Here is a 26,945-nt window from a genome sequence, read left to right as displayed (position 1 = left end):
CCCGTCAATAGCATTGCATTGTACAAAAATTAAACAAATAAGTCTTTTTCTCTTTCTTCATGTGATAACGTTTTCTGGCCAGACACATCTGTGTGATTTTGCTCACTTCCTGAAGGAAGTTATTTGTTCCAAACGTTAGAGTAATTCAAGCTTCAAACATTAATCCTTTTGATTCACTTCTGTTTACAGTAGAGCTTCACACTCCTTCAGTAATGTTTTGGAAATGATGTAGAGTGTTATATTCTGCAGTATAATAGGAAAAATCATTCAAACAGAACAGCCTGCTGCGACAGAAAACTACATTGCACAAGGTCTTAGAATATTAAAATGAAATCGGAAAGGAGAATCAAGTCATCTCCAGCACGGATGTTTATAGATCAAATATATGTTTTCTGAGTGAATGACTCCAGCTATGGCCCTTGAATATGTAATTGCACCGCGTGTTATTTCATCTGTAAGGTTATTCTCCACCACCGCTTCCTAACCTCGCTCGCTTATTTCCATTTTTCTGCAGTTAAAAATTATAGCTTTCCTAATAGCAAAAGCAGTGTTTGTGGCGGGATGTTCTTACAGATGCCACATTTTTTCAGCGGAGACAGACGTGCACTGAGGAGAGTGAGCGTACTTTGTTGGCTGCTTAAACAAAATTGTTTCAACCTATTTTTAAATCATTAAATGTGAAAGTGAGAAATGTTTTGCCTCCGTCTGAAACTATGAATTTTTACAAGCTCCTTTTCCTTGAAAAATGAAGCAAAAACTTAAAGAGCAAATATTTGTGTAAGAAGCAACACCATCTTTCATACTAAAAATGCACATAAATTAAAAATACAGGACTGTATCACTCTGTATTGACACTTTGGCTGTTTTGTAGCTTTTACTATGTATGAAAGCAAACTTTTAAAGTTAATATTAAATGTGAAACATTCAGGTTGTGCAATAATTTATTTGAAAAATTCTTTTCCTCCACTTTCTGCTGCTTAGAACTTGTAACTTCAGTGGTGCCTTAACAGATACATTTACCGTTTAAACAGAAGGCTGGAAGACTACACAAGACAGGCCTGTTGACTTCACCTTGGATACCAACAAGGAACCAGTTCACGTATCTTTTCTCACTGGTGAGGAACAGCGTGGTTGAGGAAAAAACTCGCACCCTACGTTTTGTCATCTCGCAAGAAGAAAGTGCACGACCGGTCACATAAAAGAGAATAACCACAACCTTCCTTTGGAGCTGCAGCTACAGCACTCTCATTACTGCTTTCAGGATGAGCCTAAAAATCTAGATTCAGGAATTCGCAGGTGATAGTCATGACGATCTGCAACCTGCCTGAGCGAGAAATGTATTTAAGATTCCTACACCTAGCGGCACTGGATTCTTCTTGACAAGGCTCCTCCTTCGGGCAATTAAAAAAGGAACAGAACTAATCAATAATCTGTTGATAACCCCACCTCCAATAGTGCACGCTCCGAGCAGGTTCACGATATTAATGTGGTTTCCAAGGTAACTCAGCACTTTAAGCTCTGACATCAAGGCTTCTCTTTCTGTCAAATGGGCACTTGCTGCAAGGCAAAGCACAACGTTCAGCACGTAACGCACCGCCCCGAAGGAAGTGAGAAAAAATTGTACGGTACCTTACAGCAACTCACGTTTTAACATCTTTACTGCTACTGTCATAGCAGCATCAGATTTAAACAGACCATAAGCGGTGGCTTCAACAACTTTTCCAAAAGCTCCAGCACCAAGGGTTTTACCTAATGAAGCAAAACAAAATACTCTGTAATGACTCGGAGCACTTCTTTCTGGAGGGTTCAACATTTTATTTTATGATATCAAGTAAGCTATTGCAGATATGCCTGCTTGCTTTTTGTCCCAAGGTAAGTATGAGCAATTAGCGCTATTTGCATTATCGCACAACATCTTTTTTGACAAAACCCTGCTGAGTTGACCAAAGTCTCATATGAGATCTGAAGGTTTCACCTTGCAGATGAAGTTAAATAAATCCAAACTAACCAAAACTCAACCGGTTTCTAGGAAATTCCCATTTGTGATCATAAGGAAGCTGCGTTGGGTCTATGTAAACATAGTTGTTTCCATTTATTTCTTCAACAACTTTCCACTGAACTTCGTATTTGGGCTTCTGGAAAAGAAAGAGGACGGCTGTCACCACCGAAGCCTCCACAGGCAGCTCACATGCTTTCCTACTTCGAGCAGAGGGGATTCTGATTTTTACCTGCAAATATATATACACCAGGATCATGACTATGATGCACATCAGTCCTGCAGCGACTCCAAACGCAATGAGCAAAGGGGTGAAAAGGGTATGGGTACGGATTTGTTCTGGAAAGAAACAGAGAAAAATTCTGCTTAAATACCGAACAAGAAAAACTATTAAAAAGTTGCAGGTGAAAATCCTTGCTTTTTCCTCGTGAAACATGATTTGGGGGTTTTGACTTTCACAGACGTGCTCCAGGTCCACCAGAGTGGCTTTTCTGAATGAGCTGGGGGGGACAGAGCTGGCACAGAAACCATCCAGTTTGTTGCCTCGGGAGTCTCGGCTTCATCAGTTCAGGAAGGGGTGACACTCAGTCAAATTGGGTTAAAGAAAGAAGCTTTTTTCCTAAAGTCCTAATTTCTTCTCTTTTTTTCCTCTCCGAGTACGATCTCTACAGCACAGTCTTTACAAGTAGAGGCTGTGCCGAGTAGCGAAGGAATACCATCCCAGTAAAACCCATCTGCCCCAAATCTGGCTTATTTGTTTATATGTTATATCTGGGTGTAACAGAGAAAAAAAGAAGCAGCAGAACATTTGAACAAGCTGCAAAGAAGAGCACAGATTTACAAACACATTTCGAGTCATCTATGTTCTAGTGCTTTTTTTTTTCCCCCCACGAACCCACAAACACTGCCACAAAACTCATAAGCCCTTTTGCAGTATGTTGTTGTTACTTCATTTACGACAGCAGGGCCCTTAGGCTCCACTCAAGTTCGGGACCATATTTTCCTGAGACATTGCAAAAACATTTTAAAAAAATGCAGGGTTGCCTTGAAAAAAAAATAAACGATGGCCTAAATAGTTAAAACAAAGGCAGGAAAAGAAAAAGGGAGACAGAGAAGGAAAGCCAGTGTAATGCTGTAGGTGGTTTACCCCCGTGCTGCACAGACAGAAGGCAACCAGCTACCTGCTGCGCTGCAGATCTGGCGCCGTAAAAAGATGATACCACAATATTCACTGAAAAATTAAAGCAATGCTTTGATGGGCAGAACATGTAGCATAATATGTTATCGTACCCTCAGCCACAGGACCGTAAACTTTCTTACGGCAAAGGTAAACCACTTAAAATCCTCTTACAGAAAGAGCTGAAGGGCCCCCACGTTTTATGGCCTCATTCACTGCAGCCGTTACCTTTAATAGCAAAGTTGAAGAACGCAGAGCTCCGGTCCCCGTTGCTGGAGGCCTCACAGCACACGGTGCCGGTGCTCCTGAACATGCTGGCGTTAATGGTGCTTTCCACCAGGATTCGTTCAAACGACGGCACCGATGAATTTGTGTAACTGGTTTTGACGTCCATGGGGGATATTGTCGGTGAATCAAAACACCTGGGAGAAACAAGTCTGACAGTTACCTTCCATGGATTGCTACCTGGAATGGATGACAGGTCCTGCTGTTGAGGCAGACAGTCACTGCCAGACCACCAGATAACTAAACAACACTGCTCAATGAAGGGGTTCAGCTGAAGATCTTATCCTTGAAACCTAGCCTCCTCATAATGTCTCGGTGGGATCAAGTGCACCCTCAGCAAGTTTGCCGATGACACTAAGCTGAGTGATGTGGTCGACGTGCCAGAGAGATGGGATGTCATCCAGAGGGACCTAGACGAGCTAGAGAGGTGGGCCTGAGCAAACCTCATGAAGTTCAACAAGGCCAAGTGCAAGGTCCTACACTTGGGTCGGGACAATCCTCATTATCAATACAGGCTGGGGGATGATGTGATAGAGAGCAGCCCTGCAGAAAAGGACTTGGGGGTACTGGTGGATGAAAAGCTGGACACGAGCCAACAATGTGTGCTTGCAGCCCAGAAGGCCAGTCGCATCCTGGGCTGCATCAGAAGAACCGTGACCAGCAGATCCAGAGAGGTGATTCTCCCCCTCTACTCTGCTCTCGTGAGACCCCACCTGGAGTACTGTGTCCAGCTCTGGAACCCTCAGCACAAGGACATGGACCTGCTGAAGCGAGTCCAGAGGAGGCCATGAAGATGATTCACAGGCTGGAGCACCTCTGCTGTGAAGAGAGGCTGAGGGAGTTGTGGTTGTTCAGCCTGGAGAAGAGAAGGCTCCAGGGAGACCTTAGAGCCCCTTCCAGTACCTGAAAGGGGCCTACAGGAAAGCTGGGGAGGGGCTGTTTGCAAGGGCATGTAGCGATAGGACGAGGGGCAATGGTTTTGAACTAGAGCAGGGCAGGTTTAGATTAGACATTGGGAAGAAGTTCTTTACAATGAGGGTGGTGAGACACTGGCACAGGCTGCCCAGAGAGGTGGTGGAGGCCCCATCCCTGGAGACGTTCAAGGCCAGGCTTGATGAGGCTCTGAGCAACCTGATCTAGTTGAAGATGTCCCTGCTTACTGCAGGGGGGTTGGACTAGATGACCTTTAAAGGTCCCATCCAACCCAACACATACTATGATTCTATACACCAAGCCTGACCCAACAGGACACCACGAGGTCTTTGCATGTGCTTTTGGCTAGAGATACCTACAGGTCCGTAAGCGCTATGGGTTTTGTACCGTTCAACCTGCATCTCCAACTTCAGCTTCAAGCACTTGTGGTCTATTACCTAGTCTTGAAAACTGTCCCCAAGCATCGTTTTATTACGGCATTAAAAAAATCCATGATGTACATACACCACCATCAAGCTTGTATGCAGCCACAAAATAGCCAGTTCCATTCTTGCGAGATTCTGCCTGTCCTTCATATGTCACATATTTACTACATGAGCACACAGTTAAGATTAAAAAAAAAAGGTGCTATTTAAAAAAATTAGGGAAATAATTATTTTGGGCATAAAACAAATTATGCAGGTGGGAAACCCGTGACTTCCTAGTACAAGATCCACAAGCACAATGGAAGTCAACCAAAACCTTAAAACATGCTCTACAAATGCTGGCTTCACAGCGAAACCCTACAGTCTTTTTAGAAACATGGTAACTAGACATCAGGTTTGATTCGTAACTTGTTTACTTGTCATACGCTTCATGTGAATAGAAATCTAATTACTTTATGTCTGGAAAAATTATATCATTACACAATAAAACAAAAGATAACAGCCATATTCACAAGTGAGCCTGTGACTGTCACTCTGTGAAATTGCGTATAGAACGTGTTGTCATTTGGGGCCAAACTGATACAAACCTTATCTAGCTTGCAGCAGGGAGAAACTCTGGCTTTTGCTTTTCTGCAGCAGAAAATATCGGTTATTTCCCCTTTCAAAGACGGAATGCAAAGGGGAATAATGAAACGTACCCCCGCCTTCGCCTCAAACCACTGCAAATAATGCAATGCCGAAAATGGTGAAAACAGTGATGCAACGTTTGAACGTAACTGTTACCGAGTCATTTTATGTCCTTAATTTTTAAGTATAAATCGGGTGTGTTGCCTTTAGAATAACTTCTGTAGACTCTGGTTTACTTAACTCACCTCTGCTCGGTTCCTGGGCAGAAATACCAGTATATGGTCGGGGCTGGGAATCCAGCTGCCACGCACTGGAGAATACCATTGCTAAGGATATCCAGAGTGAGAATCTCCGGTTTTGCTGCAATAAACAAAAACGAGAGTCACGCATTAGGGGAACACAGAATTTGCACTGTCGTTTGCTCTTCAGCCCAGCAATTTGTGTGCGTCATCGGCCATGGAATTACTCAGCTGAACGGAGCTTTGCATGTTCAAGGATGTCCAGGTCTGAATTGGTGTTCTGCAAGCACTGACCATCTGCGAAAATATCGGTTCTTATACTGAATGCTTGGGCTGGATTTCGGAAGAACACCTTACTGAGTATTTGTTTTGATGAAAGATCCTGAACCAGCAAAGCCCAGAGCTTAAACAACCCAGAGAAGCATGTGCTTGGAACAACAGCGCAGTTCCCGTTCCTGCACGGCGTGACTTCACCCACCTGCAAAAAGGACAGTTTCTTCACAGTTATAAGTGTACTAAATCTGTCAAACCACATCTCTCTTACATCTGCCCTCTGTACTAAATATTACCACTGCAGCCAGAAAAGGAACTACAGTGCAAGGCAACCAGTGCAGACAAGAGTCCCCGCAGAGGACACACGTCCCTCTAAGACACCGCTACCGAAAGGCCCCACTGCCTAACTCCCCGAAACGCTGCACACAGAGGAAGCTACATATTACGCTGAACATATTAGCTTTCCGAACAATAATTCACGATTGTTTTGGTAATTTAGAAAGCAATCTGGCCAAGCGATGCCTCCCGCCGCGTCCTGCACCGGAGCTGGTCCCGCGCTCGGTTCGGGAACTGCTGGTTTTAGTATGTCAGGAAACCAGAGCGATCAGATGGACTTCACACGCTTCAGCCAAGGGCACCGTCAACGCAGTTCTGGCAAATATTAGCAAGATGTTTTTCTTGGAGAAACTTGAATTAGAGGCCTTATTTCTCATAACTACCTTAGCTTCCTTGCAAAACCACCCCCAAAAAAAGTTAATGGGAAAAACCCGGACTATTTTGCACTGATGCTGCTCACCTGACAGGTACAAGTTAAGACTCTATTATCAGTTAACACAACTTTACAGGAATGTAAGATGAACTTCTAATACTCTAGAAAGCTGTGAAGCGGTATAGACTACGCTGGGAAAATGCCAATTTATTTCAGATAAAATCCACGTACAAAGCCTGCACGGCGTCAGTTTTTTAATGAATATTCCACTTGCTGATTAAATTAGAGGCAATAAAGCACACGTATATTCTCCATCACATAGCATCTCCTCATGACTCATGTTACAGGAACCGAATGTTCTTTCATTGCTAAATCCGCATGTTGTGTTTTATGCAAACCACCAAGGACCAAACATTGTTGCAAAACGCTGAGACGGGTTTTCAGCATTACTTGTTTGGTGAGGGACTTTTTGGGAGCGTGCAGCATCTCACTCACTCATCTATCTCAGCGCTTCACGGAATACACATAATCCACATTTCCCGAACTCCTGTAATAGTTGGATTTTGAAACTGTAATTAACAAATCTACTACCCATGCGCAAGCAATTTGTTTAGGTATATGCTATCACAGAACGGTGGGGGTTGGAAGGGACCTCTGGAGATCACCTCGTCCAGCCCCCCTGCCAGAGCAGGGTCACCCACAGCAGGTTGCACAGGAACGCGTCCAGGCGGGTTTGGAATGTCTCCAGAGACGGAGACTCCACCACCTCTCTGGGCAGCCCGTGCCAGGGCTCTGCCACCCTCACAGTAAAGAAGTTCCTCCTCATGTTGAGATGGAATTTTCTATGTTCTGTTTTGTTTCCATTGACCCTTGTCCTGTCGCTGGGCACCACTGAGAAGAGTCTGGCCCCATCCTCTTGACACCCACCCTTTAGATCTTTATAAGCATCAATGAGATCCCCTCTCAGTCTTCTCTTCTCCAGGCTAAACAGCCCCAGGTCTCTCAGCCTTTCCTCACCAGAGAGGTGCTCCACTCCCTTGATCATCTTCGTAGCCCTCCGCTGGACTCTCTCCAGCAGTTCCTTGTCTTTCTTGGACTGGGGGGCCCAGAACTGGACATACGTTGTGTTGTAGGCAACATTACAACGCAACGTAATTGAAGAAATGAGAGAAATGAAAAGTCAAGTGTAAGAGGAAAATGAACATTAAGCCCCGGAAAAAATATTGTGCCACACTGGGGCCGCACCTAGTGCTCTGAGTGAGGGAAATGAAAATGCCCACATCACTCAGGCTTTTTCTATTGTAAAAACCTAAGTAAAAGCATGTCCACGTGGACTCACCCTGCAGCAGCGGAGGGCGAGGAGAGGCTGTGCAGGGCAAATGCCTCCAGCAGCCCGGGACAGGGTGGTCCAGCCCTGGTGCCACGGGGAGCCGAGCTGCAGCAGCCTGGTGAGAAGCCCTGCCCCGAGAGCAGCCCTCCCCCTGACATCCCCGGGGCAGCGCTTTGATGTGGCGATGGGCACGATCAGCCCGAGCTTCTTCCTCACCCACCACTAAAGATGCTCCAGGGGATGCTGGAGCAAAGACGGACTGGCTTTGGCAAACAGATGCCAAGCTGTCACCGAGCATCTTCTTCCTAAAACAGATTTTATTGTGCTAGATTTTATGACTCTCACTGCCTAATTACCCCTGGTATCAGACAGGCTCCTAATGACTAGACTTTGCTTACTGTTTCAGCTTTAACCCTTTAAATATTTAATGTTTCATTACATTACTTGGCATATATACATATCCATAATCAGTCATTAGATGTCTTAAACTTCTAATTTCACTAAGTTTATTAACTGCTTTTCTGCTTTTATTAATGTTGATTCTGAATGTAGCAAAGGGGATTTCTAAAAGGTCACTCCGATTTTAACTCAATGCTCTTGTGCATTTAATTGCCTTCTATTGCCGATTTCCTTTTCTTCATCATTAACAAAGCAAATGTCTAAAAAGTAACGTTTAATAGGTATTGTCTGTCATCCCAGTCAAAAAGAGCGAGCTTTCCTCCTGGAGCCACATTTTCTGGATTGGAACAAATCTTTTTCTAATATCACGGTGACTCCTCATTTGTTCACTGCATATTCCAATGACCGAAAAATCACTGAGCTTGGCTTCACGGGATCTACGACACTGTGACCAGTTTTGTCTTTGCAGCATGAGCCCCGACTGCACAGGTAATATTTTGTTGACTATAATTAAGCCCAGCTATTATTTTGCACTAAACTCAGATACTAGTTGGAAGATTCCTCCACTAATTGCTAGACACATTGTACCTTGCCACTCTGGAGATTTCTACAATTTCTTAATTGTAACTCAGTTCGGCATGCTGCTTGTCAAATTGCAATTTTCTCTTTGGCTCCTAATTTCAGAGCTCCTTCCTTACTTTATGTCACATTTACTATGACTGACTACATTATTTTTTTTTTTAAGCAATTTAGTATTGTTTCAGATTAGCATATGCAATTGCTAAATGTGTTTAAATCCAAGGCAAGCATTTCTGCACAGGGTTTTTCATGTCTTTCACCAAATGCTTCAGCATCGATTCTTGTTTATGTGAAGACATTCTCCTGATTATGAATCCTGTTTTACCTGTTTGATTACTTTCTGCTGATTACTCGCCCGAGCCAGAAGTGTAAACATCACGAGCTACATCCCAGGAATTTATGGAAAATCCCCACTGACAACAATGCCAGGTAGGACACACCATTAGATCAGGATCTGACCCACCCACACATGACTCACAATGTCAAATAATATGGTATGTTGTTGTCCAGTTTGTGTTTCACACCTAAATGATGGAGCATCTTACAAGCTACTGAAATTATGAGGTTATTTTTCTTAAAAACAAACCCGTAGAAGGATCAATCCATTTCACCTCTTCCTTTCAAAGTGAAAAAAATACTTGCAGGAGCTTAGTCAAAATGCCAAAAGAAACTCTTTTTGAGTCAAGCGCGTCAAATCCATCTGTTTCAGCAATGTCTGCAGTCCATGCAGGGCCACAGTGCTTGGTAACCTGGGCTCTGCTGAGATGGCTTAAATGCCCTCATCATCCCAAGGCTGATCTTACAAGAGCAGCAGCTGAAACAAGAGGGAAGACATGAATGCTGCTGGTGGCACGGACAAAGCATTCAGAAGAACTAAAGCATCCATGCTCCCTTCTGCGTTGGCCATACTGAGGAGGGCCACAAAGATGATCAAAGGGCTGGAGCACCTCTCCTATGAGGACAGGCTGAGAGAGCTGGGGTTGTTCAGCCTGGAGACAAGAGGGCTCCAGGGACACCTTATAGCCCCTTCCAGTACCTGAAGGGGGCCTACAGGAATGCTGGGGAGGGACTCTTGATCAAGAAGGGTAGTGACAGGATGAGGAGTAACGGTTTTAAACTGGAAGAGGGGGGATTTAGATTAGATATTAGGAAGAAATTCTTTACTGTGAGGGTGGTGAGGCACTGGAAGAGGTTGCCCAGAGAAGCTGTGGCTGCCCCATCCCTGGAGGTGTTCAAGGCCAGGCTGGATGGGGCTTTGAGCAGCCTGGTCTAGTGGGAGGTGTCCCTGCCCAGGGCAGGGGGTTGGAACTAGGTGAGCTTTAAGGTCCCTTCCAACCCGAACCATTCTGTGATTCTATGATTCTATGATTCCCATTCTGGTTTTCTAACGCCAACTCCAGTGGTTTTCAGCTTTTATCAAGTAGCAGATTCCTTAAAAGCGGCAACATGGAGCTCTGCACTGAGAACTGACACCTTATGATGACAAAACTGTTGTGGTTTTTTTTAAGTTATTGTGCCCAGACTGCTCCCAAGCATCCAGCAGAGCCTGGGAGAGCTGGGAGGCCCACGAACAGCCCCTTGCTCCAAACACACGTGTGGTGCTACGTGTCAGAAAACACCATCCAGCCTCATCTGAACTGACAGCTCCAAGGGCAAGCTGCAGTTTCTCCCATTCCTTCCCAGTAATTAAACTTCTGGCTCAACAATTTGCTCCACTAATCTGTAAAATAGTAGAATTATCCCTCATGACTGTAAGCCACACTCATCCACGGTGGCAAAGGACATCTGCGGTCGCCAGTGCCCTCATCTCAGAAACCACAGCTAGGAAATGGAAAAGGCACAAAGAATACAAATTACAATATTCACAGATGAAGGAAGAAATGCCGTGTTCTGAAAGGAGCCCAAGTGACACTTCTAGACCCAAACTATGGCACTGCTTATAGTGATGCTACAAACGTTGACCTTCAGTGAGAAATGAGAAGAATTCAGAAATTAATATCAAGGATTTTGTGCGTTTGTGGATGTCTCCATAGTCCTCTCCATTAGCCTATGCCCAGAGAAGGACACGTCGCTGCTGAGGCACAGCAGCAGCCCAGAACGGCACTTGCAGCACATTCACTCACTTCCCATACAGTTCCTCCCGCTGGGCTTGAAGGCATCATTGTCTACCTCGTCTTAGTTTCTCCAGCCTGCCTGCAGTCCCCTCCTGGTTTAATTTTCCTTAAGCTTGGCCTTTAGCATCTGCCAATATTTGTCTGCTGAGAGCATTAAATTCTCTAACGGGATGGCTCTGCTAAGAAGGGCAGGGTTTCCTGAAGGTTTCACTGAGTTAATTTGGAAGTTTAGCTTTTGCCTTTGAAGAACATTATTTGGAACTGAGACCGATGCTTTTTTTTACCATGTCCCAAAGATGACAGCACACGTGTCTGTAAAGCTATGCAGATTTCTCTAAAACAGCGGCGATCTATATTATTACACAGAAGTATTTCGATGCCAAAGGGCACAAGCGAATAATTCTCCTGACAAGCTTTCAAACTCTGCATCCAACTCAAATAAATGAGCGATAATTAATAGCTTAACTTGGCTGCCAAAAATGCAAATTATAATCCCTGTATATCCTGCTGCACCTTAAATTATCAAAGCTTTATGGTACATGCTTATTTTTGAGATTGCGTTTCCAGGTGCTACAGGGTTTTTACTGCATAACCTATCTAGCTGCTCTCTGGTAGCCTCTGGAATACATTTGCTAGAACATAAGGTCACGCTGGAGAGTCGGTGGATTTGTGCAAGTACTCTGCACTTTGATATCTTGACATTTAAATAGTTTTCCAGCATGTGCTTCAGTTCAGAAAGCCTCTCGTATGCTGAACCACACTGTGACATCTTGTGCATACATTATGTTGTATAAAATACAATGACTGTGATAATGAAATATTTCAGACTGTTCACTTTACTTACTTTTCACATAGACATTAAATGTTACAGAGGAGCTGGCATCAGAATTGGACACAAAAAATGTGTAAATGCCTCCTTCTGTTCCTTTTAATCGGGTAAGGTGAAGTTCACTTGTATAACTGCAAAGAAAAAAAAATTTAGCGTTACTGATGCTCACAACTTGCGGTGAACGGAAGCTGCGGAGTGAATTATTAGCGCGCCGTCTCCTTCTGCGGACAGTGTCCATGCCGACACTCTTAACCTTGCCTTATGACGGCCCTTCGCGCTACAGCATCCAGAAGTTTTGCCACGTCTGACACCCAGGTGCGTGCCCACATCACAGCCCAGCACCAGGCTGGGACCCCCGGCACGCACCACCGCCTGCTCCTTTTCTCCAAGAGGAGGGAACCCCAGGCACGCAACCCAGGCCACACGTGCTAAGGCGCTACGGTGGATTTCTGGAGGACCGGGGCTCAGGAGAGAACAGCCCATGGCAGAAGTACAAGCGTTAAGCTTTTGCCCGGAGCACTGGGCTCTGCTGTGGTGGCGCAGGGAGGCTCTGCACACAAACGGCTTCACATTTTTAATTTTGCTTATTGGGCAGGACTGGCGCCTTGGAGGTGAGGGGGGGAGTTTGTGGCCCCCTGGTCCTCAGATGGTGCGGTTAGCTCAGCGCTATTCCAAATCTAGGTCGGCAGACTTTGCACCAGTTGTTGTGGTAAGCCACGTGGACTACGAGATCTTTTATAATCACAATTTTCTCACCATCTCCATTTTCATCCTTGCAGAGCAGACTCTAGTTTTCTGTTCCAAAGTGAAATCGATAGCACTTACAATCATTCGTATTACCTGTTATTGCCCACAGTCTTGAACTTGACATAATGGTCTGATGAATTCTGCAATGTTTCGTTCATGTACATCCAGACTTCTTCCTTCGGTTTTGGATATGCTTCATATTCAACTGTTAAATTTCCATTTTGTCCTGCATTTATATCTATTGTGGTATTCATTGTTGCAAACAAACGGACAAATCCTTTAGCTGATGCCCAGAAGAGGAGAAGAAAAACAATTTCAGGGCCATTTAGAAGACTGTCAGTACTCTCACCACACTTAAGACTACTTCAGGATCCAGTGATCAAACATCCCACTGTGAAACAGGAAACCTTATCTCCAAAGCAGAACTTGAACCCTCACCTGCCAAACCCAGGGCCACCGGCTATGTCTAGCGATGAGGCACGGGACTTAAAGCAGCCTTGAGTGCCTTAACAGAAATAATTCCATCTTCTGGTGATAAATAGCCTCTACTAGCTTTTGGAAAAATGCAAGCATGTGCTTGCTTCTGCTCAAGTATTTACATTTTTCCAAAAAAATCAAGAGTCACTAAATGTGTAGTACAAAAGAAACACTAAGAAAAAAGCAAGATAAATTGATCATTGATGACAATATACTAGAGTATTTAAGGTTTCTTTGTCAAGTGTAATTAAGAACAACATTACAAATGAAGCTATTAAAAACTGTAATTGGAGAAAAATGTGCAAAGTCCACAGGCCTGGATACCAATTGTCTTAAACTAAGGCATTTCTGTTCATCTACTGCTGGGTCTTAATCTTTTCTTTGGCAGATACCATTTATCATTGTGCAGTTCCGTTCCAAAACATCATGTGGAGCAGCACCCTTACTGCAATGGTTTTAATTTCATTAATAAACTCATCAGCTTCAGGATTATTCACTTTGAAAAGACAAATTTTTTCAGTCCCATTACAAAAACTCATGTGGGAATTATCAGTTTGACAGGCAGATTGCAATTACAATGAAACACATTTACTGAGAGCGCTTGAATTTAGACCAAAAGTCAATCTCGGATCCCTGCTTCTTCCCACTTTCTAGTAATCAAACTGCTGTGGCCAGCTGGGCACCTGAGCTCGGGAAAACCGGAGCCAGCGGGGCTTGGTGAAAGCATATGGAGCTGCCAGAGCATTTGACAGCTGCTTCGGAGAAGAAAAGATGAAGCAAACTCACAGCAGGCAGGTATGCTCTAAAAACGCTCTCCACCATTAGAAAAGAGGAAAAGGTTTTAAGTCTGGAAACTGAAGATTTTTTAGCTCCTCCGCAGAGCTTTTTTTCTCTTTTTCTGTATAAACACAGGCTCCCCTACGCACCCTAGATTCAAAATTGGACCCGAGAGCCTGCAAATGAAATTTTAAGATTGTGCTATCAGTCCCTGAAACAGTTCTATAAACTGTTTATGATTAGGTAAATCAACTATTAAAAAAATAATCAGGAAATTTACCAAAAATACCCCTTATTTCTTGTAAATCTTTTGGCTAATGTTAAAGAAACTGATATAATCCCAGGATCTCTCCAGTACACGCCATTTACCACTTCCCAGCACCCTGGGAGCTGGCACAGTTCAGATAAATATAGTCAGTTTGAAAATGAATGGTGAAAGGCATCCAGGAGACAGAGGTTTTTATATTTTAAGTCAAATTTGAGAGGGTGGGGAAAGTATCTTGAAAAGGAAAGACTCCAGCTTTTCTCTGGTATTTTTTATTAAATACGAACTCGGCATTTTACTAAATACAAACTTGTTACTCTATTTTCTACTTTTTATAATGCCACGCTTTATTTTAGTCCCCAGACCTTCCAAAGTCAATCCTTTTTAAAGCCGCATTTGCATACTCAGTAGTCCTCAGAATTTCTTTAGTTAAGAACTTCCCTCCTCTTACAATAAAAGCTTTCATATTGCTCCCCTTGGGTAAAAGATTTTCTTTCATACTTCACACTGTTTCACTCTTTTACATATGAATTTAGTCTCTCATGTAACAAAACGCGGAGAACGTCCCTGTTGTTACGAGCCCTACCCCCTCGAACGGCGGAGGAAGGTCAAGGGCACTCAGACCTCTGCCACTGCTGAAGACCTGACCCATATCGGTCAAATACTTCTGTTTTCTTTAGGGAAAAGGGAAAGTAAAAGAAGCAATGCAGCAGGAGTATCTGTGCAACAGAAAATCAGGTTTAAAAAAGGAAAAAGGACCCAAGGCTACACTTCCCGCAGTTACTACGCCCTGGAATGGTGAGGAACTGGAATGGTTGTAGCCAACGACGTAGACGTCTTCAGAATGATCTTATTAACTACAGCAACGTGTCCTTAATTTATCAAATTAGCAGGCTTCGGCAGCTTTAAAATTCAAAAGGCACCGTGTGTCACCTAAGTTAATATACAGCAGATTCTAAACGACTCTGTTATTAAACAAGGGGAGGGAGGGAGTTCGCTCACTGTTAGGGGACATGATCCAAAGCCCGTGGAAGTGTTGGGTAGTGGATTTATCACGGGGGTGAACTCCGGAACAATTTCACGCTGCCTATGCACGCTGCAATGTTCCTTATGGCGTTATTTTAAATAGGGGTACATATATAGCTTCTGCGTAAAAAACACTGACACACCGATGTCAGCGAAATATCCCGTGCTTGGAAGGCAGGTATTGAAGACACGCTTTGTGCCCATGCTGCCAAATTACTTAAGCGTAGGGATAGGACCAGGCAAAGGTAAATTACTTGCTTCATTAAGACCGGATTAAATTTAAAATTAAACCAGGAAGGATGAGACAAACCAGAGAGATGGAAACACCGTTGGATGGTTGTTCTAACATCACATTCCAATAACACGCAAAGGCTTATAGAAATCAAAGTAGTCGCACACACCGCAACACTTCCGCAGCCATCCCATATGGTACCAGTCAGCAATAACCTTTTAATAAACCAACTTTACTCACTGAGGTTTGGGGGAAAGGAGAGAGAGATGGAAGGGAAGGCTCCCCAGCGTTCTCCCTTTCCACCTCCCGCTCCTGGAAATGTTAAGATTTCTACAAGAACTATTTACCTAGTGCTTTCAAGGTTACTGTGGCATTGGTTTTTCCGAAAGGGTTTTCTGCTTGGCATGTGAATTCTCCAGAATCATTAACTCCCACTGAACGGATGTTCAATGTTAATTTCCTTTCGTATCCATAATCACCCAAATTTCTGCTTTTGCTTGTAACAATCTGTCGGTAAAAAACAATTAACATCTAAAACACTGTGTATGCAGCATCTTTCCTAGATAAATTAAAAATAGAAGTAATTATAACTTTGCCATATTAATATTCATAACTTTAAACCGGAATAATAAGCCAGCACGGCAAACCTGTCACTAGAATCTCTCCATGCAAAACAAGTGTGTGATCAGCTGTCTTTGGGAGATAATGTCCTCTCTAAAGTCCTGTCCCCTCCCCTTATTCTTTATTTTTTTCCTCCTCGATCCACTGTAAGGCAAGAATACCTCTCTGTGTGTGTGTGTGTCTGTATTCACCTGCCCCGAGAGCGCCAAATGGGAGAGACCAGCACAAACCACAAAGCTGAAACTCTTAATTTCTTCGAATATTTCAATCATATGGAAAAAAGGGTGTTGTGCCCATCAGACCCAGCTCGCCCTGGCTAAATTTCTAATGCTGATGGATGAAGGCGAGGAACCAACAGAAGGTTTTATTTGCACGAACAACGCTTCTAGCTGTAGGGCTCGATGCAAAATGAACACTGGGTCTTGACTGTCCTAATGCTCGGAAGCTGCAGCTATTGTAAAAACCATTCCAACTCTGACGTGCGGTTCACAACTGAAGCGCTGCCTAAAAATCACCGACCCCTCTAATGGTTGCGATGTTCCCAGTGAATGACGGCAGAGAATTTAAGGTGCTGGAGCTTCGTTTTAAACTGGGTGGCTCTATGCCCTGAGGCCGCGGCATCTCTTCGTTGCAGACGTACTGCAGAGAGACACGGTCACGGCACGCGTCACACGGCATCCTCGCGCTGGAACCCCCTCTGCTTCTCGATCCATGGCAATCCAGACTCATTGGTCTTACAGGCAACTGGAAACCTCATTTTCTTTCCAAAGCATTGAGTATAACATGACTCTACGCCTATGTATGCATGCTGGAACTAAATAAAATGTAATGCTTTGAGGTGTTGACTTTAGTTTCTGTGAGAATGCTCGGTGGGGTTAGAAAGACTGACACATTTACATTGATTAATCCAAATGCAGGCCTGGACTTGTTGTGATTTTCTAGTAGAACGATTTCAATTCTTGGGGACGCCAAGAGATTCCAGACACATTTTGATTCCTCCTGAACTATAATAATCACAAATGGCAGTTTGGTTTGTACGGATGTGCTTGCTTATAACAAGCCTCCTAATATTCAAAAGTGGTGATAACTTCAGTCATACAAGGGAAGTGTTTTGTGGTTTGTTCTTTTTCCTTCGACCTATTCAGGACAAAATGTAACTCTGCATCTACATAAACATGAATTTTATGTATTCTGTTTCAATCCAGAATTTAATTTGACAGTCAATATTTAAAAGATAGGATCCCATGTTATTTACCAGAAAGGACAGAAAGGTCAAACTTCCTTGGTCAAAAATAATTTCCTAGTGGCTTTCACTCATAAAATGAAAAGCGACAAAGCACAAAAACTTAAGGGAAGACCCTGATTTCATCACAATGAAAGAAAGAAGAAGGGGGGGAACAACAGAAGAAAGGATGTCCTCAGATGAAGGACTTGCAGTTGACCTTGGCACAGGACCAAAAGTCCCATCTGCATGTCCCGTGCCGCCTTCATGTCATTTATACCTCCTCAACCCTTGGAGCTGCGAGGTGGGATTTCTGGAGCACTTAGTGGGAGCAGCTCTGCCAGAGCTGGCAGATTAGCTAAGCACGGCATAGCCAGCCCCAGGGAACGGGCCTCCCGTTCGCTATTCTGCCTGAGGAGATGTGATTTATCCAAACATCACTCCATCACAGAAGCCTTTTTTCCACAGGCACGTGAACTGCGAATTACGTATTCTGGTCACTACTCTTAGCAGTAAAAGACCAGCCAATTAGCATGGGAGCATATACAGCAGGAGTTGCTAACAGGTCTTCACAAGGGCTTTTAATTAATTTAAATTTCAGGGTATACTCAGAAAATCAAGAAGCGTCCTTAAGAACAACCCGGCGCCTGCTGCTCATTTCAAAGGCAGAGCTGGCCGCACGCCGGCTGACCAAGGGAGGGCACCTCTCTGCCCCTCGTCTGCAGAATAGCTGTGCTGCCGGTAACGAACTCTCCTGGAACACTTACCCAGTAATTTAATTTGGTGATGCCAGGCAGCAACTTCATCTGTCACTACAGACAGAAGCCAGTTCACCGGTTCATTTTTCAGAACTTTCCCAGTTAGTGAGGCACACCATGTAATTTAAATGAATTAATCATTCCTGTGAATGCTTACTACTATTCCTGTCACATACAATCCCCATGCTAATTAGCAGGTATTTTACTGTTAATGATAACGACTAGAATATGTAATTTGCAGTCCATGTGTTGATATTTGCAGCTCCCATTGATTGCAATGTGATGTGTAGGCACTCCGTGCTTCCTTATTTAGGCAGCCCAACGGAGGTCACCTGAACTTCACATTGCAAAGCCTAATTTTCATTTCTGTTTGGGAAGAGAAGCCCATAAGGATGCTTTTCCTCCCAGCCATCCGCATGGTACCATCCCTGGAGGTATTTAAAAGACAGTAGACGTAGTGCTTAGAGATAGGGTTTAGTGATGGTTTTTGTCAGAGTTGGGTTGATGGTTGGACTCGATGATCTGAAAGGTCCCTTCCAACCTAGGCGATTCTATGATTCTATGGGCACGGGACAGCTGTTGCTAGCCCCCCACCAGTCTGTGGGATGCGGAACCTTTGGAAACACAGCAAACCCAAACCGATCCAGTGTCAAGTATCCAAGACAAGCATGTGAATATCTACAGAGAGTTTGTGTTCTATGCAGATATGATACAATTAAAGGAACTCACCCCACTTTTGTGATAAATCCAACGAGCCTGTACGCTGCTATCCACATCCGTGATTACGCACGTAACTTCAAACTCTTCCCCTTCTTTGAGAAGCTCATAGCTTTTGGACAAGGTGATGACGGGAAGAGTTTTATGAACTGGAAAACAATTTAAAAGTGCATTACTTTTCATTAGCTTCAGAGCTTCCAAGGGGGGATAAAAATCAACAGTCATTAACTTTCCAATAAAATTTCAGGCCTCTGAGAGGTGTTCAAATTTCTTTAACATATTACACAGTTGTTCCTTTACAACAAGCACATTTCTGATTCAATCTCCCTTCAAATTATGCTTAAAGTTAGATAATACTTGTTAGACCATAACAACTTGCATGACAAAACTTGAATGGTGTTGAACTGTCAATGAAACAATTCATTCCATGACGGCGACTAAAAAGTTGCACTCTGGAACCAAAAACACGGTGAGGATCAGCCACTGAAGAACCGCAGCTGAGCACTAATTCCAACTTTTAATTACAAATCACTACAGCTGATGCAACCAACAGGTCCCTGAGAAGCCCCTGATGGACGGCCCAGGAATGACAGGTACAGCTCAAGGACTTCAGCACATCCACCCTTGAAACCACCACAACTCATGGTGAGGATTCCCAGAGGTGGCTGGAGCCAAGACCACGGACAAGTTCGTCACCCAAGAGGTAGGTGGTTACAAGTAGCCATGGGCTAGCTGTATCCCCGCTCTGCTTCGGGGTGTCTTTTGTCAACAGGATTGTGTGTCTGTGATCTCCACTAAACTCTTCAGCTCTTCCTCTGTTCCCTCTACAGTTTGTTTTTCTGTTTTCTTCATCCTTTCTTCAAATTCTCCTCATTTATGAGGCTCCACTGAACTTCCCACTAGGGCTTTTATGCAGGAAGACTCACTTTCAAGCCGTGAATGCAACACACATCAGATAAGGCTTTCCAGACTCTCTTCCTGCCTGACATAGGCTTTGTAGTTGTCTTAGGCAAATTATACGAAACTTAGGCAAACTCCACGCTTTTCAGCCATTCATACTTTAACAATAATGTTTTCCTCATGTTCTACAGAAGAGAACAAAGAAGCATGTTTGCTCTCCTCAGATATAAAGGCTCACATAAAAATCCCTCCCCCGGCATTCAGCAGGACCCAAGAGACAGGAGGAAGCCGGGGCAGAAGGCGTGCTGTGTTCTCACCCGCCAGCAACATCTACGGACAACCGAAAAAAAAGCCATGAGGCCACAAAGCCCCTTATTGTTTGGAGAAGGGCTGGACATAAACACTCCCAGTGCTATCGTAGCAGAGCTGGTGCATGTTTGAGTACACAGCTCCCTCCTTCATGGATGCCTCTTCTCCCTGTCTGCACCAGAAGATCAAACGTGGGGGTCCGAGCCACCACGGTTATGATTACACAAACAATGCCCGCCAAAGGGTCTCCAACACACTTAAGTCTTCAACCAAGGAGAAAAGGGGAGTTTCACCTGGTAAACTCAATGAGGATTGAGCACTACAGCACGGCAATTACAACACGGAGGACGACAATGCTGCTTTGCTGCTGGCGGCCTCCAGCAGATGCTTCCACTTACTGCACACTTCCCTCCAGATGGAGATGTGGGCAGAGCGCCCAGGTCCCGCCGGCCACCTACAGCTGCCCACCATCAGAGGGCTGCTGTCGATGGATGCCAGGTCAGCACCCTCCCATTGGAAGTCACCGCTCTGTTGAGCAAGTACAGACTTTTACCCCGTAAAAAAATGAAACGGTCCAATACTACAACTTGCATTTTCCTGTGTCAGAGATATATTAGTTATGTCAATCAACTGCTTGCTTTCTTTGGCCATCAATGAAAAAACAATTGAAAAAAACCCTTGTTACAGAACTAACACCAGAGACAGCAAGAATGGACTTGATCTTTGTCATCATGGGAGAATGCCAGAGATGCCTGCACTGGTAAAACTTTCGTTCTCTTCTCATTAATTGAAATTTATTATTCATTAAAATGCACTATATGAGAGTTTCCAAACCACCAGGAAAGAGACTTCTTCAATTTGTCACAGCAAACCGCACACTGGAGATGTCCCCTGCTGCCCACCCCCCGCCCCACCACCGAGGAGCAGGCACCAGGCAGGTCACACAACAAAGACTGCCGGTGCGCAACCTGGGCACGCGCAGGGACACGTCTGGAGATGCTCCCTCCATCCCCAGACCATTCTGCAGCCTCTGCATGGCACACATGCCTTGGCAGAGACACAAGGAGTCACTTCATTCAAAGAGCCCCAGAGCTACGTGGAGAGCAAACTCATTTACTCGCCCCTGAGGAAACGCCGAGCCAGCCTGGCTTGCTGAACCGCTCCCTCCACCTCTCTCCTGGGTATTTATACAGCGGATTAACGACACACGGGGTAACTGCAGGCTCCAAAATGCCCAAACAAAACCAGCCTGTAACATGCCGTGCAGCCAGGCATCAGGCTCCTTCCCAAACCCATTTAACCACCCAACCCTAGGGCACAAGGGCATAGGAAGGTCAAAGGTAGGGCGTCATCAACAGGTTTGCAGAGCTAAGTGATGCATGAAGCTGCACAGCCACAATGCACACCTCATCATGATCTGGGCGCCTGGTTGCTGTTGTGACCATCCTGGAGACCATCATGGACATGGAGATGGAGACAAACAAGGGCCCTCTGCTGCCCCAAGCTCTGCCTCTCCACTGAATCTCTTTTCTTCAGTGCCATCAATCAGTTCCCCTGCTGTCATTTCTGTGAGTCAGGCACCCAAATCTCCACCTTGCCTGCACAAACCTGTCCAAAACTCAGGGCACTGGTTTGTCCTCAAAGTTTAACAGCACAACCCACGGTTCTTAGAATGGTGAAAAAAACCTCCTGGAAATCACCAGGAACAGAAAATAAAAGCAATCATGACCAAACCTGCTCAGCACAGCCACAAGCCAAATGTCACAAGATCAACTTGTGCCCCTACACCACTTTCCCAGAACAAGCTTTCCAAGGCCACCCCCTTCCTCTGGACTGCCTGCAGCAGTCACTGGCACCACAGAGCAATCCCCTGGTATGCAAGCACATCTGGCTTTCAGTAGGAGAAGACTCCAAAAAGCCTCCAGAGGAGAACACCACCTCCAGCCTCCCCATGAAAAGGTGAGGACACCAGGTGAGGCTTCACAGCGCTTCCCATCAGTTCCTGGGAGATAAAGGGGAAAAATCAGGTGTTCTACAAGAAGGTGAAAATCCTGTGTTACCTGGCCTCACATTTAGGAAAATATTTTCCGATATTTTCTCAACGCCGTTGTGCTTGGCCAAGCACTGGTAGCAGCCCTTGAACGACCTCTGTACGTTCTTTATAATGATGCCTTTCTGCGGATTGGGAATGAACGTCATATTTTTGGGGAGAGGTTTGCCATCGCATTTTCTCAGTGTGAAGTTTGAAACATCTGGATCTGTTAGCGGGCACACTAGCAGGATGTCACTGTCTTCTTTTCCGTAGATCAGAGAATCAACAAGGAAGAGCACGTTTGGATCTGTGAAGAAATGCAAAGACCTGTCAGAGAAGCTGGCGTTGCACAGGGAACTTCTGATGACCTTAATTCTGCAACTGGGCACTTACATCAAAGGAAGTTTTACATCCAGCCAGTAAAGCCGAGTGTTACCCAATTCGTGTTTACCAAGAGATGTTAAATTTTGTCTTAAAAGAGCAGCACAACAGGAGATGTGCAGTAGCATTCAATACCAGACAGACTAAAGAATCACGTGCACTAAAAATAATCTTACTGCTTTTTTTATTTGGAGATAGAGTTTTTTTCTTTGCCTTGTTTAGCTCCAAAACCTCCACCCTCAACAACAGTAAACAGATTTTCACAGACCATTAAAAGTAATTTGCTTTTAGCTCATGGCAGGGCTGTAAGGTTTCATGCCCACAGGAGGATTTTGAAGAAATTTATGAGCAAATGGAAGTTGAAAAGCACCTAAATTATGGTTTTCACTTCTGTAAAATACATAATCTAAATGAACACACATGGCTACCAGAGGAAGCACCAAACAACTTCTCTCTCTCTCTCCCCTCCCTGAAAGCAAGGGTTATTTTTAGCCTCCTTAGAAAAAAAATGGGCATACAAACAGCATATCTGATTGAAAAAATTGTCGTGTAACTTTTCACAAGGTAACTTTTCTAAAAGCATTTACTCTCGGCCAACCACAGCACACAAACATACAGTACTTTAAACATTTTTACAACCAAGCCCATGATAGCAGATGACCTTGAAACACTAAGAACCTCACCATTACCAGCGAACCCAAAAATAAAGGACGGTGTGGTGACAAACTTTGTAAAAGCTTATTTCCGTTCCCATCTGCCCTCCCTACAGAGTACCTTGAATTAGAAATGTAGAAACAGAGGGATAAGTTTTCTTTCTCTTTTTTTGAAAACGGGCTTCGTACAACTTGAATTATTAGAGATCAACAAACCATGACTTAACAAGGAAGACTGAGAAAATTTGGGTAAGATGGCGTGCAACGTGCATTTGGTTTAAGGCAAGAAGTACCAGGCTGAAAAAGAAGCATTGGGCATTTACGTAAATAACTAGGAAATGCTAAGTTGAGGGTCGCTCATCCCTGAACAGAGAAGTTACTGGCTGGTTTCTAGCTTAGACCGAGGGTGTAGTTTTAACCTCACTCGACACCTCTGCCCACAAACTCAAAGCTTTGAAGCATCAGTCTAGAACTAGAGGATGGAGACTACTAACGAATGAAAAAAGTAAAGCATGCCTGAAGAGAACCGAAGTGTGATGTTTTGCACATGAGATACTTAGAGAAATGCTATGAATAACTGTCACTCCTGAGCTGGAAGTGCATGGACTAGAAGAGCTCACCTAAATGTCCCTGCTGACTGAGACTTAACTGATTGGTCTCCTCTCAGTCCACTTTTTCTCCACTATGGACAGAGACAAGGTATCTTCGCTATACAGAAATTATGGCTTCCCAGGAAAAAAAAAAGACACTCTTGAAAGTAGAAGAAAGAAACAAAGACCTGTTTCACCAACTGCTGAAATTGCAGAGAAGGCCTTGCTGGGGTAAGCAGAATTGCTCAGATGCTCCCCTTCCCATTTTCAGTCCCTCTCTGGAAGGGAGACGTCGTGGAGAGACGACGTGAGAGGATTTGCCATAGGAAATCAAGGCACAAAAAAGGTCAGGTTCTTCTCTTCACAGCTTTCCACCTCATGTACAACTCAGGCAGCACTTGCTTTCTGGGTTTCCAACACAAGATTATAGAATCATAGAATGGTTTGGGTTGGAAGGGACCTTAAAGATCATCTAGTTCCAACCCCCTTGCCCTGGGCAGGGAATGTGGAAGATCCGGTGATGCTTATCATTGCTTGTGTCTGAAAAGACCTGAGATCAAAATCAAGAGATTTTTCTCTTATGTAGGTGTCTGAACTAGCTTGATCTTCACCAAACTTACTTGTATAGGGACACAAATGGCTTCTATAGACAAAACACGGGCACTTTCTGCCAAAGCAGAAAGGTGAAAGAGGGAAGCGCCTACAGTCTGGTCAACACTTGAGTCATCCTCAGTCACAGAAGCATCGAAAATTCATTGTTAGCAGATCCAGATGGACATAAGAGATAAACAGCTGCTACCACTTCATGTGCCACTTTTGACTGTGCAGGATCCAGGTTCTCCTTCCACTGAGTTGCTCTTGGTCCTATTCTCTCCCCATTGCCAGCTTTACAAGCAGAAGGCATATAGGGTGCTTGTGACAACCCCACAAGCAGCTGAGCTCAGGGTAGCATCTTCAAGGTGTTGTAAGATGTCACTGAGCCACAGCTGTAAAGGTTACCCTACTGCAAAATGATGGCCAGCCTCACAAACATACTTATTTCACTGCCAAGAACTTGTCCAAGTGAAGCTTGCATGTTTTTCACACAAATAATACAAAGAAATTAACAACATGTTGCATGAGGGTCGCACAACTTCTCTGATGCTCTGGTAACCATGTTGCAGTGGGAGGGTTGTCTGCCATCCCGAGGTGAAGGAGTCACCCACTTAATGGAAGGCACAAACATCTCTATGATCACAACTGTCTGGGATAATTACCACGACCTTCAGGAAAGCAGTCATGGTAGATAAAGTCAACAATGTTTTTCACATATAGGTAAAATACATGACGATTTCCTTTAGTCATAGTCTCAGAGAAACACAGAAGGTCAAGAAAACTCATCCGTGGTAGCTGCATGGCTATATGGACAACTTGGGAGCAGTTAAAGGAGCACTCTTTAAATTGAGAGGCCGCTATGAGAAAACAGTCTTTGCTGTGCTGTGCTGGTATCTCCCTGTCTTGGAAAACAACCTCGCAGTAATTCTCAAAGGACTGGCAGGGTTCAGAGGAGGCTCTCTGAGGCAACCCCTGTTGGACAAGGAATGCTGTTTCCAAGAAAGTGGATGCCGTAGGACTTTTTTCCATCAACAGGGAAAAAAGACCACCAGAGCTATGTGAAGGAGAAGCAAAAGAACTGTCTTCCTTGGAAAGGAAAAGGGAATGCCAGGCATGATAAACTGTCAGCTTGAGGGCAGCTGATGAAGCCACAGATCAGGAGCCAACAGAAGAAGAGAAGAAATCTGGAGAAAATACAGGACAAAGAAGAAGGGTAATAAAGGATTAGGAAAATGTGTCAGAGCAGAGGCATTTCTTTCCCATCTAAGACACTTCTGATCAGTCACAAGGTAGATCGGGAGCTGGGGGCAGAGGAATCATTGCTGCCTGATGGCTTAAGCCTGAGAGCGCAGCCTCGAAAAGCCAAATCCTTTAGCTGACCTCCTCAATAAATGAAGAGCTTGGGCCAAACCTTATATGACTCCATACTGATGGATGGCAGGGAATTAAAAAGGCATTTCTACAGACTGCTTGCTTCCTCACAGTACAACTGACTCACGCAACTGATTCAGGTCGCTTGGCTAGCTTCTAGAAAGAGGGCTCAGAGACGTAAAGAGAAACTCGTCCAGAACTTTGCTCTGGTGACAAAGGCCATTGCAAGCAAAGCTGGGAGTGAGTTTTCTTTCTACTGGACAGGGAAGAATATTTCTTCTATCAGACTGCATTCTCCCTCTGTACCTCAAGTTCATTCCCGCCTGTAGCACTGACTGTCCTATTATTCTGGGAGAGGGAAGGGGAGGGGAAAGAAAAAAATAATGCCTTCATTGATATTTACCTTTTACAAAAACGTAAAAAGAGGTGACAACACTCCCTTTGCTTTTGCATATGTATCTGCCTATGTCTCTGACTGTCGCATTTTTGGTGTACCATTCTTTCTCACTGGACGTCCTTTCTTTTGCTGATGGATCCGAGTTCTGGAAATTCCAAGTCACAGGTCCATCCTCGTTGCACCTCAGCCTTAATTCCTCCCCTTTATTCACAACCAGTGAAGATTCTTCATGGGGCAGTGAACCACCTGGAAAAAAAAAAAAAAGCACGAAATACAATGCCTGTCAATACAACACACTCTTTTTTTCTGCAGCAAAATTGTTATTTATAGTTGTATATGTGCAGTTAATATTTTGGGAGTTACTTCTTAAAAATACTAAGCTGCAATGTCTCTGTGCAATTCTACAGACACTTTTTGTCTCGTCAGACCTTCAGCACACAGAGCAAATAACCACTGCAGATGAAAACTGGCCTTTAAAAAACCATCTGAAACTAGTTTCAGATGCACCAGTTTCTGCAATGGTTTGGCTTTTGAATGGGAACAGACCCAAGCTATTTAAAAATTAAATTCAAGAACATATGAGCCTGATTCTACATGGCAGCACTTTTAATCATTCTTTGTCATTTACTCAATATGTTGCCAAGAACTAAAGTTTCCTTGCTCAACAGTTATCTTTTTTTAACTGCTCTCTCATGTATTCGGAAGCTCCACTCTTGGATTAGAAATGTCCAGTTTAATGAAGGCATGCTTTCCATATCTGCTTATTTCTTTAGTTGAAGAGCAAATCTGTCATTTTTTTACTTCCAAAAAAATATCATGCAAAATATTCTTCAAGCTTCCACCCCAACCCTACCAAATTATTTCACCAACCTCCTAGTCGCCAAAGCTGCTCTAAATGACCACTTAGATTCTCTTTCACCAAACACGCCATGAGGCAACTTTTAAAACGTTGTCAGAAAAT

General features: G+C 44.1%; 1 protein-coding gene across 1 annotated transcript in view; it reads right to left on the bottom strand.

The window, feature by feature from the left end:
- The window catches only part of KIT (KIT proto-oncogene, receptor tyrosine kinase), a 57,837-nt gene that overhangs the window by 12,529 nt on the left and 18,363 nt on the right, over positions 1-26,945 (bottom strand). The window contains exons 2-13 of the mRNA XM_063336644.1: positions 25,991-26,230; positions 22,027-22,305; positions 18,770-18,906; positions 15,787-15,946; positions 12,756-12,945; positions 11,931-12,046; positions 5,689-5,803; positions 3,402-3,595; positions 2,229-2,335; positions 2,009-2,135; positions 1,645-1,749; positions 1,447-1,557 (exon numbers count right to left, since the gene is read on the bottom strand). Of these exons, the coding sequence (XP_063192714.1) occupies positions 1,447-1,557; positions 1,645-1,749; positions 2,009-2,135; positions 2,229-2,335; positions 3,402-3,595; positions 5,689-5,803; positions 11,931-12,046; positions 12,756-12,945; positions 15,787-15,946; positions 18,770-18,906; positions 22,027-22,305; positions 25,991-26,230 (1,881 nt within the window). The remainder of the gene's footprint in view (positions 1-1,446; positions 1,558-1,644; positions 1,750-2,008; positions 2,136-2,228; positions 2,336-3,401; positions 3,596-5,688; positions 5,804-11,930; positions 12,047-12,755; positions 12,946-15,786; positions 15,947-18,769; positions 18,907-22,026; positions 22,306-25,990; positions 26,231-26,945) is intronic.

This window comes from Chroicocephalus ridibundus, chromosome 5 (assembly GCF_963924245.1).
Source record: "Chroicocephalus ridibundus chromosome 5, bChrRid1.1, whole genome shotgun sequence".
Taxonomy (NCBI): domain Eukaryota; kingdom Metazoa; phylum Chordata; class Aves; order Charadriiformes; family Laridae; genus Chroicocephalus; species Chroicocephalus ridibundus.
This window is presented reverse-complemented; position numbering and strand designations above follow the sequence as displayed.